The sequence below is a fragment of the Perna viridis genome, chromosome 11 (assembly GCF_037379345.1).
Source record: "Perna viridis isolate PV_CMFRI_1.1 ecotype Kerala chromosome 11, ASM3737934v1, whole genome shotgun sequence".
Lineage (NCBI taxonomy): Eukaryota > Metazoa > Mollusca > Bivalvia > Mytilida > Mytilidae > Perna > Perna viridis.
The window spans coordinates 33,524,823-33,543,457 of NC_142455.1; the positions used below are offsets into that span (position 1 = coordinate 33,524,823).

General features: G+C 32.4%; 2 protein-coding genes across 2 annotated transcripts; one reads left to right on the forward strand and one right to left on the reverse strand.

Annotated features, from left to right (window-relative positions):
- Nucleotides 1-679: 679 nt before the first annotated feature.
- LOC148603798 (uncharacterized) lies at nt 680-7,187 on the forward strand. The gene is made up of 6 exons (XM_088552438.1): nt 680-928; nt 2,624-2,749; nt 3,631-3,788; nt 4,854-4,932; nt 5,105-5,326; nt 6,769-7,187. The coding sequence occupies exons 1-6, from the start codon at nt 727-729 to the stop codon at nt 6,900-6,902; spliced, it is 921 nt and encodes a 306-aa protein (XP_088408564.1). The 5' UTR covers nt 680-726; the 3' UTR covers nt 6,903-7,187.
- Nucleotides 7,188-8,445: 1,258 nt separating this feature from the next.
- LOC148603799 (uncharacterized) lies at nt 8,446-18,429 on the reverse strand. Its single transcript, XM_088552759.1, has 7 exons — nt 18,320-18,429; nt 17,132-17,191; nt 15,046-15,412; nt 13,939-14,424; nt 12,500-13,205; nt 11,469-12,199; nt 8,446-10,946 (listed from the first exon to the last, which is right to left on the reverse strand). The coding sequence occupies exons 1-7, from the start codon at nt 18,352-18,354 to the stop codon at nt 10,482-10,484; spliced, it is 2,850 nt and encodes a 949-aa protein (XP_088408885.1). The 5' UTR covers nt 18,355-18,429; the 3' UTR covers nt 8,446-10,481.
- Nucleotides 18,430-18,635: the final 206 nt, after the last annotated feature.

Below are 18,635 nucleotides of genomic sequence, written 5' to 3' on the forward strand. Positions count from 1 at the left end.
AAATACATATGTATAAATGTAAGTTCATAAAAAGTAGGAGGTTTTAATCGAGCGCGCGTATTTGTGGGTTTAGCAGTTACATTTTGGCTGCTCCTGTAACTGCTATCCAACAATGTATTATTCTCCGGCTAACACCAACGTCTTAGTGCTATGTCAGTAGGCCAAACCATTTTGTATGAAGTGGTTTTATCCTCGTTTCTCGGAACTCAATAGCCCAAAATGTTATTGTACAGATTCCCGGATCCTCGTATTACAGACATTTGGAAAAATCTTGAATATTGGTTTCCTCAAGATCAACACGGATTTGTAAGAATTTGTAATGAAAACCTCTTCAGATGCTAAACCACTGACCGTTACCGATAGAAAAAATAATTAACGAAGCTTGATATTTCCCAAGGATGAAATTTTGAAGTTCCCCGAGCTCAGACGAAACCATGTAAAGTTAACGAACTTTGGCGTTATCAATTTTACAAACCCATAGAAGTGCCTTATGCCCTGATATCTTGAAGTTGTCATCTTACCAATTAGAGAAAAATGATGAACGCCTTCGCGATTGGTGAAAAAAATCAGAGAAATATCGTCAAGATGCCTTAAAAATGAACTGGGTGACAATATTATATCAAACAATGTTACAGTCACTTAGCTAAAATCAAATCTGTCGCCAAACAGTAAATTTTATTTATTACGTCCTCATTTTACTAATTCGAAATAAGTGAAGCGTCATCTATGGATAAGACTCAATTAAATGTGACTGAGAACTGCGACAAAAACAATTCCTTTCCTCTAGGATCTCAAGTAGGCTCGCTCGATATAAGGCGTTACAGTATTAATGGAATTTTGAGCTCCGAGACGGAATCCAGTTTAACAGGCGGACAAACCCTTCAGGATACTGATGCCACAGCAGCCAACTTTGTGGACCGTTTCATCGGTAAGTTGATTAGTAGTGAATACTTTTATTTACACCAGTTTTATGTTTGCCACTCTTAACTTAATACGACTACCATTGAAGCCGTTTCTAGGGCTGTGAAACACCAGCGTTTCGTATAATGTGAAATATTTAAAGAATATTCGTTTGTAAAAAGTTAACATACGTGCCACATGCTACATTTGTATACACTGTGACTTTGTCTTTGATATTATTGAGTGCCATTCTTTGTAAGAATCAGGCGATGTGAAGCAAATCATTATTCTCAATATGGTCTTTTTCGCCTAAAATATTCTGTAAATCTAGAAAACAGCCAAAAAGTTATTAAACTCATCCTAAAGTATATAGTATGTGACATAGATATTTTTTGACTGGTTATATTGGGGAAAAGGTGGGGGAAAATTTTCCCACCATTTTTTTCCATATTTTATTTTGACTAAATTTACCTAAAAATATCGTTAAAAGGCATATTTTACATACACTCTGATGGTTACTTCTGGAGGTTAAGAGGTATACAAATACTTGGATAATGCAATAAAGTCTCTGCTTTTTTATCTTCATGTGCCGCACCATACACACATTTTGCCTGATTCTTAGACATGGAAGTACTTAATTTTATGAGTTTGCTTTTACTGTTTTTGTTTGTTTACGTTTTTTTCCGCTGAAAATCTTTTTTTTTTACATCTTTTAAGGCTTAAAAATTAATGTTAATGTAATAAACCTTTCATGTAAAGGGTTACTATACTAGAACTTTAATGATAAAATAAAATAAGTTTGAATTTTACACGAAAATGGGACAAGAAATGTAGTTTATACAGTTTATTGTATTAAGAAATTTTAAAACGATGTTACACAATTAAGTGTAAAGGAAGCTTAGTTTTTTTTCTAATCTAACGAAAAATATCGGGGGGGGGGTGGAATGGTGATATAAAATATCAATTATAAGTAAAAGGGAATTCGGCACAAAAATTTTAAATCTGTAACTTTTCTAGCTTAAAATTCTAAGAATATAGTTGAGTTGTATAAAACGCGCTATTCAATACATTTGTAGAAAACATTTTTCTTTTGTCTGTTGCATTAAATTTAAACCAAAAATTTCCGCATATAATTTGATCGTCTTGCTACATCGAATGCCGTACCTCCATATGCCACCAAGTCAGAAAATAGCCCGCGAAAATTTTTTTTCGTTTGTGTCTGTTCAAATATTTATTTTGAATTTTTTTGTTTTTTGTTTTTTGTTTTGTTTTGTTTTGTTTTGTTTTTGTTTTTGTTTTGTTTGTTTGTTTGTTTGTTTTTGTTTTGTTTTGTTTTGTTTTGTTTTTTTTTTTTTTTTGGGGGGGGGGTTAAACAATTAATTCATTTGAGCAAAAGTTGTATTGAGTGTGCACTTCAACAAAACTTGTAGTTTCGAATATTAAGACCACCTGCAGTTGTACGTAACCAGCTTGATGATTTTTAAAATTATTGTTTAAATCACAGAAGAAATTGTCAAAATGCGCATGATAACATGAACGTTATAACAAAATGCATAAATTTGCATTCAAAACTAAATATATTATAACATTAATTATCAAATCAAATCTTGCATTCTCAAATGATTTTTATCTTTCATATTTCAAATTTGAAAACAATGCTACGCTAGTTTTGTTCAGGACAAGTGTATGTACTATTGTAAATATGACTAGATTTTCTGTTCAGATTACAACGACACGGGTACCGACCTACAGAAAACAACAGAATGTCCAGCATATAATCACTCAAAACCAACAACATATCAAAGTTTGAATAACGAAGAGGAAGCGGTAAGTCAACGACCAAATGATGGTAAGTTCGCTATACTCATATATATAACAGTTTATGTACAGTTGGTCAGTTTGGTTTTATCCCTAATCCCTTTTGGAATTCGGCGCTGGAGATATTTCCAAAAGGGATTAGTTTTATCTCTAGTTGTCGTGATTTTGACGGAAGTCTGTGGGTTTGTGGAATTAAGTTTTTATATGATAATGTCAATAAAAGTAACGAACTCATGATGATGAATCGAGGGAAATATCGAACAATAACCGAACTGGCAATGTGGAGAAGAAGGAAAAAAACAACGGAAAAAATTAAAATAACCACTATGTTCATGGCAAGACATTCAACCCGGTCCAGTTCTTTATTGAATATTCTATAAAATATATCAAAAATACTCCCCGAACATCCCACAAAAAAAAAAAAAAAAAAAACCATTATAATGTATCTATCTGATTGTAGGTACACGTACGTTGGAAAGCAAATTTTATAATTCTTTGTCATTGGTGTTGAATCATTAAATCCGCATGTTTCAAGGTTTCTTCAGTAGTGTTATTGAAAGGTTTCGCTATCTCGGATTTCCTGGTTATGAAAAAAGCTGATATAAAATCATAATACTATTTTTCGTAAGAGGCTTATTGAGATAACACGAAGTTCAGCTCAATGAAGCCAAATATTTGAAGCAGAAGATATCCTCTTGGGTATAAGGCCAAATGTACCAGATTAACGATATTTTAAAAATGCGTTTTTAAGCGGTAAAACTATCTTGCATTTGGTTAAATTGTTCATTTATCATTTTTATATGACAATTTTTATAAGACCATGCATGTTAGTGTTAACTAAAGGCTGAATTTCTATACTGGTACTTACAGTCCTGTAGCTGTATTTCAAAGTGAACAATCATTATTTCACAGGTCCATCTGGGAAACGGAAACAACGTAGATACAGGACTACATTCACCAGTTTCCAGTTAGAGGAATTAGAGAAAGCGTTCCATAAGACCCATTATCCCGATGTATTCTACAGAGAGGAACTTGCTATGAAAATAGATCTGACAGAGGCGAGGGTACAGGTGGGTAATATACCCATACCCTCAAATATTGGCGCTATATTTTAATTGTTTCAATCGTCCGTCAGTCCGCCTTCACCAAGACTTCATTCTATACAGGGCATCTTACTTATTCTAAATGACACACATAATAGTCATTGTGCCTAAAAAATAAAAAGTAAAAAGTATGAAATGGAAATTGTAGTTCTAAATAGTACATAGCGTAGTAAGGTTGTTTACCATTGTAATTTATCAAGAGTCAATGGCATTACATTGAATATAATTATAGGACCTTAACATTATTAAGGCAAACTGAACCAATTTTTGTAACCACTTTTAGTCCTGTGCAGGTCCAGGTGTTAAAAGAATAGGCCTGCAGCAGCGCTAAGCTTGTCGTAAAAGGCGACTAAATAGTGCTCAGAAACCTATCCGGGGGCTAGGCGCTCTGCCGACAGTGCAACTGGGATGTGTGCCAGGCGCGTAGCTGAGGCCAAATTGAAGTGTAGGCAAAATTACGGCAGCAGGTCCAGGGGGGCAAAGCTCCCCCCCCCCGAAGCTCCACGGAGATAGCGTTTTAGAACATCATTTATGCCTCTCCTGGATGTATTTTATCTAAAAAAAAAAAAATAAAAAAAATTGGCAAAATTAAGTGCAGGCAAAAAAAAAAAGCTTTTGCCTAACGGCAGCTATGCGCCTGTGTGCCCCAGGTGGTGGAATAGGGTACCCCTGGCGTTTTACATGCTGGGATTGTCAGGCTATAATATGGAAAACCTGACCGCAAACCATAGTGGTGCACCGTGTTGGGAAAGATACAACGTTCCTCGCACATTAAAGAACCCTGCTATGGTATTCAATAGGAGTAGGAACTTTTGCGCTCCGACCTTACCTATCCCCCTTTTTCTAGTGGCAATCCAAATTTGTCGACCCAATTACCCTTGCATCCCATCCCTTTTTTCATATCATCATTCATGTTCATTTTATCATCCATTTCATGTTCATCACCTGAATATGGTTGAAATATTGCAGCTCGGGTGTTAAACCCCAACAATCAATCAATCAATCATGTAACCACTTTTACGTCCTTTTAAGGTATGGTTTCAGAATAGAAGAGCAAAGTGGAGAAAGCATCAGAAATTGATGGAGCGTGACCAAGGGCTCAGTACATCAGGTATTTCACAAATATTTATTACGTTTGCTGATGGGTGCTAGTCTTGTAATACACTTCGTAAAATGAGACAAACATCAACAAAAGTATAGTCTTTACCAGTTCCTTTTATTATGTTGTATATATTGCAATAAAGTCCTTATCCACATTAAGAACTCTTTGTCTATGTTTTTAGCAATACCAACACCAAGAAAGCAGGACAAACCACCAACAGTCCGTAGTAACCAATCATCTTCCTTGACACAGCTCTCTAACGTGCCCCCACTTCCTCTCACTGGAATGTATTTCCCTGGCAACATGGACTGGTCAAGGTCATTTGGGAGTGCTTTATCCAATCAGATGCCACCTTACTTGACAGGAGGATTCAGATATGACAGACGACAGAATCAGAATGGAGGTAGAACTTTATCATCAAAGAATTAAAAAAAAAAAACAAAAGCAAAACAGTATATGTGATGATATTAGTTTAAACATATTCTATTCAGAAATAGTTGGATTTCAATAAATTACCAAACATAATAGTAGTAAGACAAGGATTAAGAAAAAAGCAATGACAATTTGATGAGCACATATTGCATACTCACATGTTGAAGAATATAATATGTGATGATTTTATACTGTGGTAACCTGCAAATACTGAATATCAATTTCCAGTTTCCATGCAACTAAGCCTGGAGCGTTCATTTGATAGAAAGAAAAAACAAAACCTTACTTTTTAAAACTGCACTCTAATGTCTATGCATGATTAATGAAATTTATTTCAAACAGAAACTTCCTATTTGAAATTTGCTACTATGTCACAAGTGTACTAAGTACATTATATATAGAAATGACTTTTCATTATGATCTACAACTATGTGCAAGCATCTGAGCAGTTTTTGAAAAAAACAATTTAATAAATTTTCAAGAAAGGGCACTAGTTCCACCATTAATGGTAGAATGGAACTAAAACTTGAACATGGTCAGGACATAATCAAAGCATCTTGAGTTAAAAAATACCAGTAATATTAAGTACCAGTTCATATGAAATTCAGACACTTGACTATGGTACAGGTGATTCATGGTGTAGAAAAACCAACGGAACAAACAATGTTTTTTTCGATCTTCAGATGCTATAATATTGGGACACAAGTCTTTTTCGTATTCATATCTGTACTCCTGAGAAAATCATACATTATTCTTCCACTAATACCAACCAATTCAAAGCAAATCAAGAACAATAACTCTTGAAGAGTGCTAATTTCATGTACAATTCATATAGATTTTATCTCATAAGTGCAAAACCAAGACCGGTTTGTTATTTGATTCTCAATAAGAAATATACGGTAAGTAAATTTGATGGGAATTTGACATGCATTAGTCACCTCCTGTCTGATTTTTGTAAAGACTGCTATATATTTCAAATTTTGGTATGCAGACTATGGGTTTCAGTGAGTTACCTTCAGCAGCAAAATATTTGAAGTAAATTTTATACAACAAGTACTCAAGACCAAGCATGTCAAAATGAGAAGCCAAATCCAAACAAATATATCACTACATATCTAAGACAAGAAAAGCAATTTTAGCAGAATTTGCAGTTCGAATGACTGCTAAAATAACAGGGAAACATCTGAATTCGAACTAAGTAAAAGGCTACCAAAGCAATTTGATCTGCAAGCAAAGGATGATGTTATATGGATAACACAAACAAGTTAATTTAAGTAAAATTTCAAAGATTTAGAGCATTAAAAATATTAAGACAATTTTAGAATGGCTTAGAGATGCTAGTAAGATTTCATTTTAATCTGCATGTACATGTATAATAGACTTATTCATTAATGACCATTTTCACTTTTTCAGGAGTTGGTCTGTCACAATGTAATGAGTACCAATACACATCTGCCAACAGAGGACTAGATGGGCTTGCACAGACTCAAGGGCTGACTCAACTCCGACTCAGGGCCAAAGAACATTCTATCACCATGGCTCAGTGAGAGCGTACTTTAAATTTAGTACTTTAAACAGTGATAAATTGTGACAGTTGGGAATTGGATTCTCGAACAAGTGCTAAAAATGACATAGGTTTGAAGTTCTGATCAATATTGAAGGATGGAGCAAGTGTAATATCCTAAACAGAACCAGTTTCTAGTATGTTAATGACTTAAATTCAACTTTATTTAGGGGACCCTGGTCAATTTCTTTATTCTCAACACAAGTTCTGGATATAAGTGGATATTTTCATTGTGGTTGTAACATGTATTCTATCAATTTAGGTAGTAATTAAGGCTATATCCTTATGTTTGTGTAATGATCTCAAGATATTTATATATTTGTAGATTCTTGTAAATAGCTGTATTTAATAGCAGATTCTTAATTTAATATACAGTGTCATAAATGTTGTGATTTTGTTCATTAAAATTGATACAACATACTAGAATTCAAGAATTCAATATTTTGACACCATATATGGAAATTCCTAAGTCCTTATTATTATTACTTTTCCAAATTAGGAATTACAATTTGATTTTCCAGGGAAGGGGAATGAACTTTTTAGAACATTGTTTTTTTTTAGAACAATTTCTGTCCTGACTTGATATTTTCTATAATCCCATCATTTACACAAGATTTTTCTCACAGTTTTGGGACCTGGAATTTAATTTTCTAATTTGACCCTAGCCTAACACAATGCAGACAAATCCTTGACCCTGATTTTATTCTTAGATTACATGTTCTATATCAAAGTATACTGAATGTTTCATGGTAAGAACAAGGTTATCCATCTTAAATTCAAATATATCCTGTTCCCAGTTATAATCATGGTTTCCTTGTCCAATCCACCTTTCCAAAAAGCTACAAAGGAGGATATAAGCCAATAGAAAGCAATACAGTAGAATCCTGTTAAAAGCCTATTTGTCTGAGAAAATAATGCAATTAATAGAAATTACAATTTCATGGGAATATATTCAGATATTTACAATGGTTAACTGTATTATTTTTATCTTTTATTCCATGTGTGATTAGATTCCTATCTCCGTGTACAGTCAAAGGAAAGAAAAAATATTGTTGTGAAAACCTTAAAAAGTTACAATTTTTGACTACTGACATATTATTGTTTTACCCATTTAGTTATATTTTTTAGTAATTTTTTTATGTAATTAAGAGAATTTCTTATACTGATAAGATAGGAAATGATTCTGATGTCAGAGTTCCAAAGCAACTACCAGGTATATGATTAAGTGGAATCAATCCACTGTACATGAAAAGCCTGTTTCCCCTTTTTTGGTGTATAAAGTACAGCAACTCAGAAATGAGAATTAAACTAAATAACATTAAAAAAAGGCAAGGAGCTTCCTTCTATAATGACAAACATCATACCAAAAATTATTGAAATATACCCAAGCATTTTGCATTATAGTCTGAAAACTTTATCCCACAGGCAGACAGACAATGGTATACCATAACAAGTCCTGTCTAAAAAGACAGGGAAACAATTTTTTTTTAATATTATATGACAAAATTTTGTTGACAAAATACACATTCCATGTAAAAACTGATTTTATATAATAAATAGTTCATTAACAAGGACACCACATGCAAATAAATAACAAGCATAAAACGTAATACAAATATTAGTCAAATATGTATCGCACTGATACACTGTTACAAACTCAGTAAAACACTCCAAAAATAAAACACTCAGTATATAATACAATGATGAGGTTGTCTAGGTTTTTATCCAGGTTTTATGATATAATTTATAGTACATTTGTATAACTAGATAAAGTGATGCCCCCGCATTTAACCTTCATACAGCTATATCATAACTCATAATTGTCAGATGTATTATTGTGTCCGTGAGACACAAATGATGCCCCCACATGTGGTTTTGAGTAAAACTCCGCATAGCTGAAAGAAACTTAAACTCAATCTGTAACTAATCATGACACACTCACATACCAAAAACCAGTCAAATATCTTCAAGCATTTATAAAAAAAAAAAACAAAAAACTATTATTTCAATACAATTTTTAAAGTGTAGGGCCCATTATTTTGGTAAAACTCAGCGTAGAAGAATGGAACTTATACTAATTTGTAACTAATCATGACAGACTCACATACCATACAGCAGTTCAATACCTTCAAGGATTTTCCCAAAAAAGTGTGGAAAACTTATGGGATGGACAGAATTACAGGCAGAATTACCGACAGAATTACGGACGGACGGACAGGGGTAAAACAATATGCCTCCAACTTATCGTTGCGGGGGCATAAAAATGGGTTATTAGAAGACAAATATTAAGATGTTACAAAATACTTATTGAACAGTTGTGAAATTGTATCAATCAAATTCATCTAACCAAAGCCTGTAAAATTTAAAAAAGGTAAAACTTAGACTGAAACTACATGTAACTAATGGTAGCAAGCTGTACGGAATTAAAATTTTTGTGTGTTTTCAATAGAATGAAAATTTGATGATAAACATTCAGTTTAAACCTCCACAGTGAAAAGCTTGTGTAAAACAGCAGAGGGCAAACCCTGAACAATTGTGGCAAATTCAAACATGATATAGGCCTTAATTTATATTATTGATTAAATGTTTGGCACAGCATAGGATTTCTGACACAGGATGAAAGGGGTAAAAAATTAGAAAATTATATTTGAAACTGACATTAACCAATTAAAATCCAAAATCAAAAATATATTTACACAGCAAGATTCAACATACAAAAGAGTACCTAAAATTCAATTTTTGGTGAAATCAAATAATTAGCTCTTTTTTCCCTCTTGATAGACCAAAAATTCTATAACTGCTTGTTTTTACACCATAAATATGTAATACCTTGTGGTTTAATTCAAAGAAACAAGACCATCACCATGACATTATACACCTGAATGTTTTTGCCATTGTATGGTTTGTGCCTTTTAATGTAAATTTTAGATTTTGACAGGAAAAATATTCAAAGATTTCATGATGAATTTTAATAATAATAATTTTTTTAATTGTCTTACAAGATATTTTCAAAGTTGCACATGCTGTTGATTTGCATAAATTAATTCTAATTTACATTCTGTGTATAAACAGTGTAAATATAACTTACATATAAACCTACAATACTCAAAGAAACATATTCCTCTGTCAATGAAGTTCATTTGAATACATTTCTTTCTATCAATTTTGTAATAAATACTTATTATAACATAGATAGCAGTGATGTATTAAATGTTCCCAATGTAATAAATTTTGATAATTAGCCGTATAGTGAAGCAAATTCAGTCATTTCACTCTCAAACTTTCTCCTGCAAAACACCACAGCATAAATATAAATCCAACAATCAAAATAATTTTAAGATTTCATGTTGAAAATATCAATAAATTATGGAGAAAATCTTTAGAATAATTAGGATAATCAATTAGTAATTGTGGATAACTATAATATGTTAACTAGGGTCAAGAATGCTTACAGATGCACTGGTTTAATCCTGTTCTGATTATTCACTCTTTCCTATCAACCATCCTATTATTCCACATTTATTCATACATTAACATATTTTACAGAATATTGTGAATGAATTTAATTAAACTGTAGACTTGTTGGGAGGTACATGATGGCGGTAGCACTTTCACTTGTATCATTGGTCTTCAGCAAGACCTGCTGCAGATTGTCTTCAGTTGTTTCAAACACCTCCCCCTCTGTTGTGATAATGTCCTGAACTAATGTTCCTGGCTGAGAGTCAAGGGTGAAGATCTGCGACGGGATAGAATCTAACTGGGTCACGACAGCAGGTGGAGGATGTTGAGGAGGCGGAGGCGTAGCGACAATATTTGCTGCCTTTTCATGAGTCCGATAATGTCTCAACAATGCAAACTTTGTATTAAATCTTTTTCTACATGTACTACATTCAAATGATCGGGGATTGTGATGGATTGATTTGATGTGTTTTTGTTGGCAAGACTTGGTTTTAAATGAGGTACCACATATATCACATAGAAACTGTCTGACGGATGAATGCATTGCCATATGTTCATTCAGATGAGTCTGAAAGGTTTATCAAAGTTGTGTTAAAATATCATAATAGCAACATTAAGTGAAGAATGTCAGATCAGTATGGTGACTTTACTGCAATCAATTTATATGAATTGTGATCAAGGTTGTTATTGTTTGTTAGAATTTTTGGTATTATTAAAGCAAGCTTTTTCTCTTTTTAGCAAAAACTGGTACTACAATTTATTTTAAGCAACAATATTGCAATAATAAATGCATGCATAAACACGTACAATAATTTATCAAGTTATAGTAGTGTTGTTAATGAAATCATTTAAATGTAACCACGTTTAAACCATTATTTAATAAAAAATGTGCCTATGGTAAGCACCTTGTCTACAAAAACCATTACTGAATCATGGACTAATCTCTATAGTAAAACAATGTATATAGTCACGTGAAAACTAGAGGGAAGATTTTGCAAAAAATGTATACAGTTGGAAATAAAATTCTTAATTTCTTTTTATGTTCTGTATTCGTCCTATGGTCACCCAGTATTCACATTCTAATACATACCTTTGATCTGAATGACTTTTTACACACACCACAATGAAAGGCATAGTTCCTATTCATTTTATCAACATGTGTTATTTTGTGTTGAGAAAGGGCATCCCTGCGTTTGAATGCTTGGCCACATGTATCACAAAGGAAAGGTCTATGATCGGTGTGAACATTATTTCTATGCCGCACCAAGTGTTCCTTTCGTATCGATTTATACGAGCACAGATTACACTGATAAGCTTGTGGTTCTTCCTTCTCCTCAAACTGCTGTAGGGCAAGCAAAATTTCCTGGCCAGTAGTTCCTGTTAGATCTTTGTGCAGACGTAGATGGGCAGCATAACGAGATGGCATCATAGAGGAATAGTCACACTTTGGACATTTGTACACAGTCTTCTTCTTCTTTTGTGAAGCATTCATGTCATGTTTAAGTTTCATATGCCGATCAAGGCTAATAAAATCATCTGTTGTATATTTACACTGATTGCAATGCATGAGATTTGAACTGTGGGTCAGTTCGTGACGTCTTAAAGCTCCATTACGGATTGTTTTGAAATTACATTGTTTACAATAGTACATTTTCCTTACAGTTTCATGAAACTTCATATGTTTTTTTAAATGACTTTGTCTTTTTGATTTGAATGAACATTTATCACAGAAAAATTTAAATGGTGTTAGAGACTCGTAGTCTTTCTTTGACTTCTTCTTTACATTTAGCCTAGGCTTGTTAGTTTGGACTTCAGGAACATCTAAAAAATACAAATCATTTCAGACTTACAAATGTATTTACTTTTTCTGATATGAATCTATGATAAACTTGACTTACCAATTTAGAGTTAAAAATAGGTATATAATGTGCCAAAGATATTTGCTCAAGTTTAAAGCATCTCAAGCATTAAAGAACAAAGAACAACACTCAAGTATACATTCTACTGTAAATAAAATGGTCCTACCTATTTCCTGTTAAATAAGAAACAAACTACTTGAAGATGGTAAATGGTATAACAAGTATATGCACTTTAACATGTCAGGTCTAATCAATACATTACCCTCAAATGTTATATGACTGGCTCTGAGTGCTGCCTGGATTTGATCCTCACCATTTACAAAACCAGAATTTCCCAAAACACTACCTTCGGAGTTTAGTCCTGTACTAAAATTTTGTCTACTAGTCCTTTCAGAGTTATTTTCCTCAGTATTGTAATTTTGCCCTCCTGAAATATCATTCTCCATACTGTCTTCTGATGTTACAGGAGTAAAGTCACTTGCAGAAGTCAAACCCATCATGTCGTCTGCCCCCGATGATGCTTTGTTTACATCTGATTGGATAAAGTTTGAGTCAACAGAATTTGAATTCCTGCCATCAATAAGTGTACAACCATCATGGTTCCTGTCAGAAACCACAGAAACCATGTTTTCTGAAGTCCTTATACTACTTTGTTCATTCACATGAATTTCAGTCGGCTTTGTCATATCATATTGTTCTTCTTGCTTAGAAACCATTGAACCTGTCTCAGTCATGGCAGTATCTTCCAAAGTATGATCACCACTGTCATTTTGAATAGCATTCATAACTTGTTTTGTATCATCTTTTATATCGTGTTGATTAATTATAGTAGATTTTGGAATTTCAGAACAGCTACGTATTGTCAACATTCCCTTATTATTCTGTACAACAACAACTGTTTGAGCTGACTTGTCATTGTCTGTCTTTGATTTGTAATCATTGTCATAAAATGCACTTGACCTTTTTGGCTGGAAAAAAAATCAAAAACAGTTTTTTTTTTTAAGCTTTTAAATGTATTATAGATAAAGATTCTAAAGATTATTTAATTATTATCACCCTTTGCAAGACCTTGGCATCTTTTTTTAAAATTAAACAAAACACTCATAATATGTGATGCTTAAATAAAAAGGGTGCTTAAAGGCTCTAATTGGCCTGAAATACAACACAAAAATTATTGATCAATGAGTTCAAACAGCTAATTGTGAATTTAGATACATGTACATGTACTTGTATCCATAACAAGAAGTAAACATCAGGACTTAAAGAAAATTCTTGCCTTAAAAGGATGAAATAAATGTTTGAAGTTGACCAAAATTTAGATATTTTTCATTTTTGTACTATTTTTTTCATTTTCAGGTCATATTTCTGGAAAGGAAAAGATGTCCACAACCAAGAAACAACTTCATATGAAGTGAATACATTCATTATTACATATAACGACGTTCCTTGGGTGTGGACAAAGTTTATTGGATGTAAATGTGTCAGAAAAAGCAACACAATTATCTGTCCCTGAAATGTTCATTTGCAGTACATTTTAACGGAAGAATAGTTCATTTTATCAAAATGTTATGGAAATTTGATGTTAATTTTTTATTTTGATAGTACAAATAGACAATCTAAACTGTCAAGTGTTGGCTTATTTCATACAATAATTCACCCACTGCCTAATTTTTAGAGGGACTGACACTTAAGAAATTATACCTTCCTTTTTCTCCTTGATCTTGGGGTATATTCCTCGTCCAAATCATCATCAACTGAGTGGGATAAAAATGATGAGGCATTAGTATTTAATCTTCCTGATTGTTTAATTTCTCTGCCAAATGCAGTCACAGATGGCAGCAGGATCTCACACATAGTTCCACAATTTACTGATCCTTCCTTTTTAATAGGATAATTAGTTTGTACAGACATATCTTGAGTCTTTGGCTTTTCAGTTTGAACCAATTTATTACAAAATTCTGGTTTAAAAAAATCTGACGACTGCTTCCTGCCTGTTTTCATTAATACTTGTAATCGTTTTTGAAGTATTAGCAAGGCCCATAACTCTCCAGCAATAGTACAATTTCCTTCCTGTCTTGTCATTTGGAAAACCCCTTCCTTATCAATAAAGTCCATGTACTCGGAATGATTTGTAAACATTTCTGCAGCAACATCATCAGAAAGGAATGCCACAACATGAGAAAATACCTACATTCAAAAAGAAAGTAAACATTTTAAAATTTACTGTTATAAAAGATTCAAAGGAAATTGGATATAATATTGAGAATTCACTTCTTAGAGATCCCATATTAAACATGGGGATAAGAATTAGTATAAGCCCCTGCTTCCTAAGGTAACTATTTTTTTTTAAGTTTGAAAGAGTAATCAAAGGAACCAAGATTCTAGCAGAAATCCAAAGAATGTAATCCAGGGGCAAAGACCAGACATGGAAAACAGACAGACACAACAAAGAACATAAAGTAACTAATATAATACATGCAAAGTAACAAAAGTAAATGAGCAACTGGGTCTCCAATAAAAACTGGGAGCATGGACCAGGTGCACCAGTAGGGTAAGCATCCTCTGCTTTTCTAGTTATGTACACTATTTTGAGTAAGCCAATAAAATATGTTTTTATCAACTTGCATATTTTCATTTCTTCATAAAAAAAATTTAAAAAATTTCTCTCCCCCAAATAAAATAAATGATCCTAACTTAAAAAAAATCAAAGAAATTCTAATTTCCCAGACCAAAATATTAATCTCCAACCTCACAAGAAATGGGAAATTCTGGAGCCAAGTAAGGTATTACAACACAAATGTATCTTACCTTTCTGTCAACAAAATGTTCAAAAGGCTGAATTTTATACTGTAAACTGATAGTGTTGTAATCTTCACCTTGAACCATGTTGCTATTGGCAATCCCATAATCAGTCACAAAGGTCAGCGTCTGTGACATATTAGGAACACATAGCATCTGGTTGCCAACAATGGGAAGGCCATCAGCTGTTGTAACTTGATTCTCAACAGATCCAGTAGAAGAAAATACTATTTCAGTGGTGCCATTTGTCAAGGCGGATTCAACATCTGAAGTTTGCGGTAGAGTTTCAACTCCATTGATAGTAAGAATGCTGCCATTTTGAAGGTCACTAATGCCCGGAGTAGCTTGCAACGTAATTCCATGCTGAGCTAATAGTCTGCATAGATGAAGAAATAAAAATTTTAGAAAAATACATGAAAACAATATAAAGTAAATCCCATCTTTTTTAAAGCAGAAAATTAACATGTTTGATTAAAATCTGACCAGACACTCTAAATCTTTTAAATTTTGATGAATTTTGTCTAAAATGTGCAAGATTTCTGATGGAGGTCTCTATTTCTGTACTTCTGTCATTTATTTGTAAATTGTAATATTTTAAAAAAAGTAGTCAACAACCATAAAACAATAAACCTAGAAAATAACATAAAGTATAGTTAATTTTTGTTAAGCATGTAATTTTCCAATAAAATTTTACTTGTAAGAAAATACCTATTTCCTTTGAGATCATAGATACTGTCGATTTTGAATGTAAATGAAGAATAAGATATAATAAGTAAGTTTCGTCATGTGACCCTGTGATTTCACGAGAATGGGTCTACCATTCAAAAGCATGGAGTTTTTTCATTCAGAGAGCATTGAGTTGAGTGTTAAAGGCAAAACATCTTTTTGTGTAAAAAATATCGATGAAAAATGACAAATATCTATTTCTACATGATAAAGGTATTAAGAAAAAACATAAAATGGAAGATTTTGCATTGTTATACAGCGTTTCAAGTACCCAGAAATAAACAATAAAATGCAGATCTGTCTTTGGTTTTCAATATGTCAGAAATGAACGAGACTTACATACCCTATTGCCCACTGTACTGAGTTATAAGTCTGATTCTAAAGTATGAACTAACAACACTGATTTTGAGGATTAAGTCGGATTGCGTCAACTATACATATTCAGACATTTTATTTTCATGCCTTCAGAAATAATTATAATAATTTATTTTCATGTTTATTGTCTACAAAAAAAACTGTTCCCAGCATGAAATACAAGGTGTATGATTTTTCATTATCTAACAAAATAAATGTTTTCATGTATAGTTAATCATTCAAGTACATGTGGACACAGTATCAGCAATATAGGAGAGGTCGCCAATCTTATTAGTGATGTCATAATCACTAATTTGCATATAATTAAGTGTCAAATTGGTTGGAAAATAAACAGCTAAATAAACAATTGACAAATTCATGATTAGAATCCCAATTTTCAAAACTTTATAACTTTAGATAATAAGATAATACTTTCTTGCAGAAGCACATTAATGCTATAGCAGTTTAACTTTGTTATTTTATATCCAATTTTGGTTCTGTAAAATGTTTCATTTAGATAAAATAATTCATATTATGTATGTGAATTTATAACTCTTTTATTTGAAAAATAATAATTAAAATCTTGTGTATATTGTACATATAGTCTAATTACTGAATTATTATTTATTTAAAAATTCCATGAATAAAAAGAATTTTATTTGCAATGTTGGGAACCAAAAGAAATTTTCGATTATCTTTAAAAAATGAAAAAAATTATGATGATTTAAAGTTGATGCCCCATGCCACTCAATGGATTTTTTGCCAACCAAAACCAAATCACAGGTAAGTGGTGACATGACGAAGAACTCTCCTAAATATAGATACTCTGAAACACCATTCTGTCTGCTAATATGGAGTTAGGAATCTTAATGTAGATTCACTGCATGTACATGTATTGTGAGCAGTCTTGAATGTTACTGTTGAAGGATGCATTTCCAATTACAGTCATTATTTGATTACAAATAACTCAATCTTGCACAAGCAAATCCCGAAATCATATAAAACAAACTTTCACCTTGTTAACGGTATGTTGATAACTTCAAGGCCAGCTTGGTTCCCATCTATGTCTTGAGAACTACAAATGAACAATATAAATATTCCTCGTTAATCATCTGATAGCTATGTAACATCAGAGATCTATGAATTAAGAAATATGAAACTTGTTAATAGCCAGTTTATAGATAAAATTATCTCACAGTGGAGAACAACACTCCCTGACCTTTCCACTTATTAATTTTTCTTTTTTCCCTTTTGATGAAATGATTTGAAATAATTGTAGCAGATGCCCAGAAAAATGTAAAAAACAAGAAACAGAAGATTTTATTCAAATATCTTAAAAAAACAAAAAAGTTGTGATAGGTTAATGTGAAAAAAAAAATGAATTTAATTTCAAATTATTTTCATTTCCTTAAAAAACCAGGGGGAAGGTTACTTGTTTTCCATACTTTTTTTTGTTTGTGTTTTGGTAGAAAGAAAAATTTGGTATGAACATGAAGCTAAGATATCACAGAATACGAAACTGAAGATTTTATTTTGATATTCACAATACTTTTTTAGATGTGATCATTTAAAGTCGAGTTGTCATTGTCAATTAATTATGAGATCTCGTTCCCCGACGTGTGATGTGAGATTTCAGTTAGTAACAAATCTCTTTAATAACAAGCCTATGATGACATTGATTTTTTGTTCTACAATATATATCAGACTTGACAAAATTAACTTTGATCTGACTGACTGAATGGCATATATATCAGGATTTTATTTTGATAAATATGTGATAATTCCTGCTGAATTTTTTTTTTTACATGAACTGTCACATGACTGTGGAATTGCAGGTTATTGGTTCTGCATCTGATGAAAATGTACTATATAGTATATTGATATCACAGTATTTTTTTATTTGCTAACTACACGAGTAAGTGACTGTTTAAGTTAAAAACCTATGCAATTGTAACGGGAGAGCATGATTTGACTCACAAAATTATACTCCGCCACTGAGGATCGAATCCTAGACCGCTCGGTGGCAAGCCAGCAACAAACCGATTCGGTTAGAGAATTAATCCTTTAGCCAAGTCAATTAACTGACTATTTAAATCTCACTACCTACTACAAGTTACAACGCAAGTAGGCCGTCCTGCCACACAATTGTTTCTTTTAAACATACAAAAAATATTACTAAAGAATACTTTTGAAATGTATTTACAGTGCGCTAGGGTCAGTAAGTTCTTGACTTTCCATGGTGCTTGCTAGTATTATTTTTCAAACCCTCCTTTCATGACTGCAGTCGGAATTTCTTTCCTACAATTTATCGGTGTAGGGTGAATTTGTTTTCCATTAGCAATCTATAGAAAACTATTGACATTTAGTTACAAAATTTTTAAACAAAAATATTTATATTATCAAGTATATATTATATTATTGAAGTCGGTAAAACATTTCAGTGGAATACGACAATAGTTTGCTTACACTTATTCCGGACAAAAGTTTAGCTTTTGACTCGGAATTTAATTACGACATTG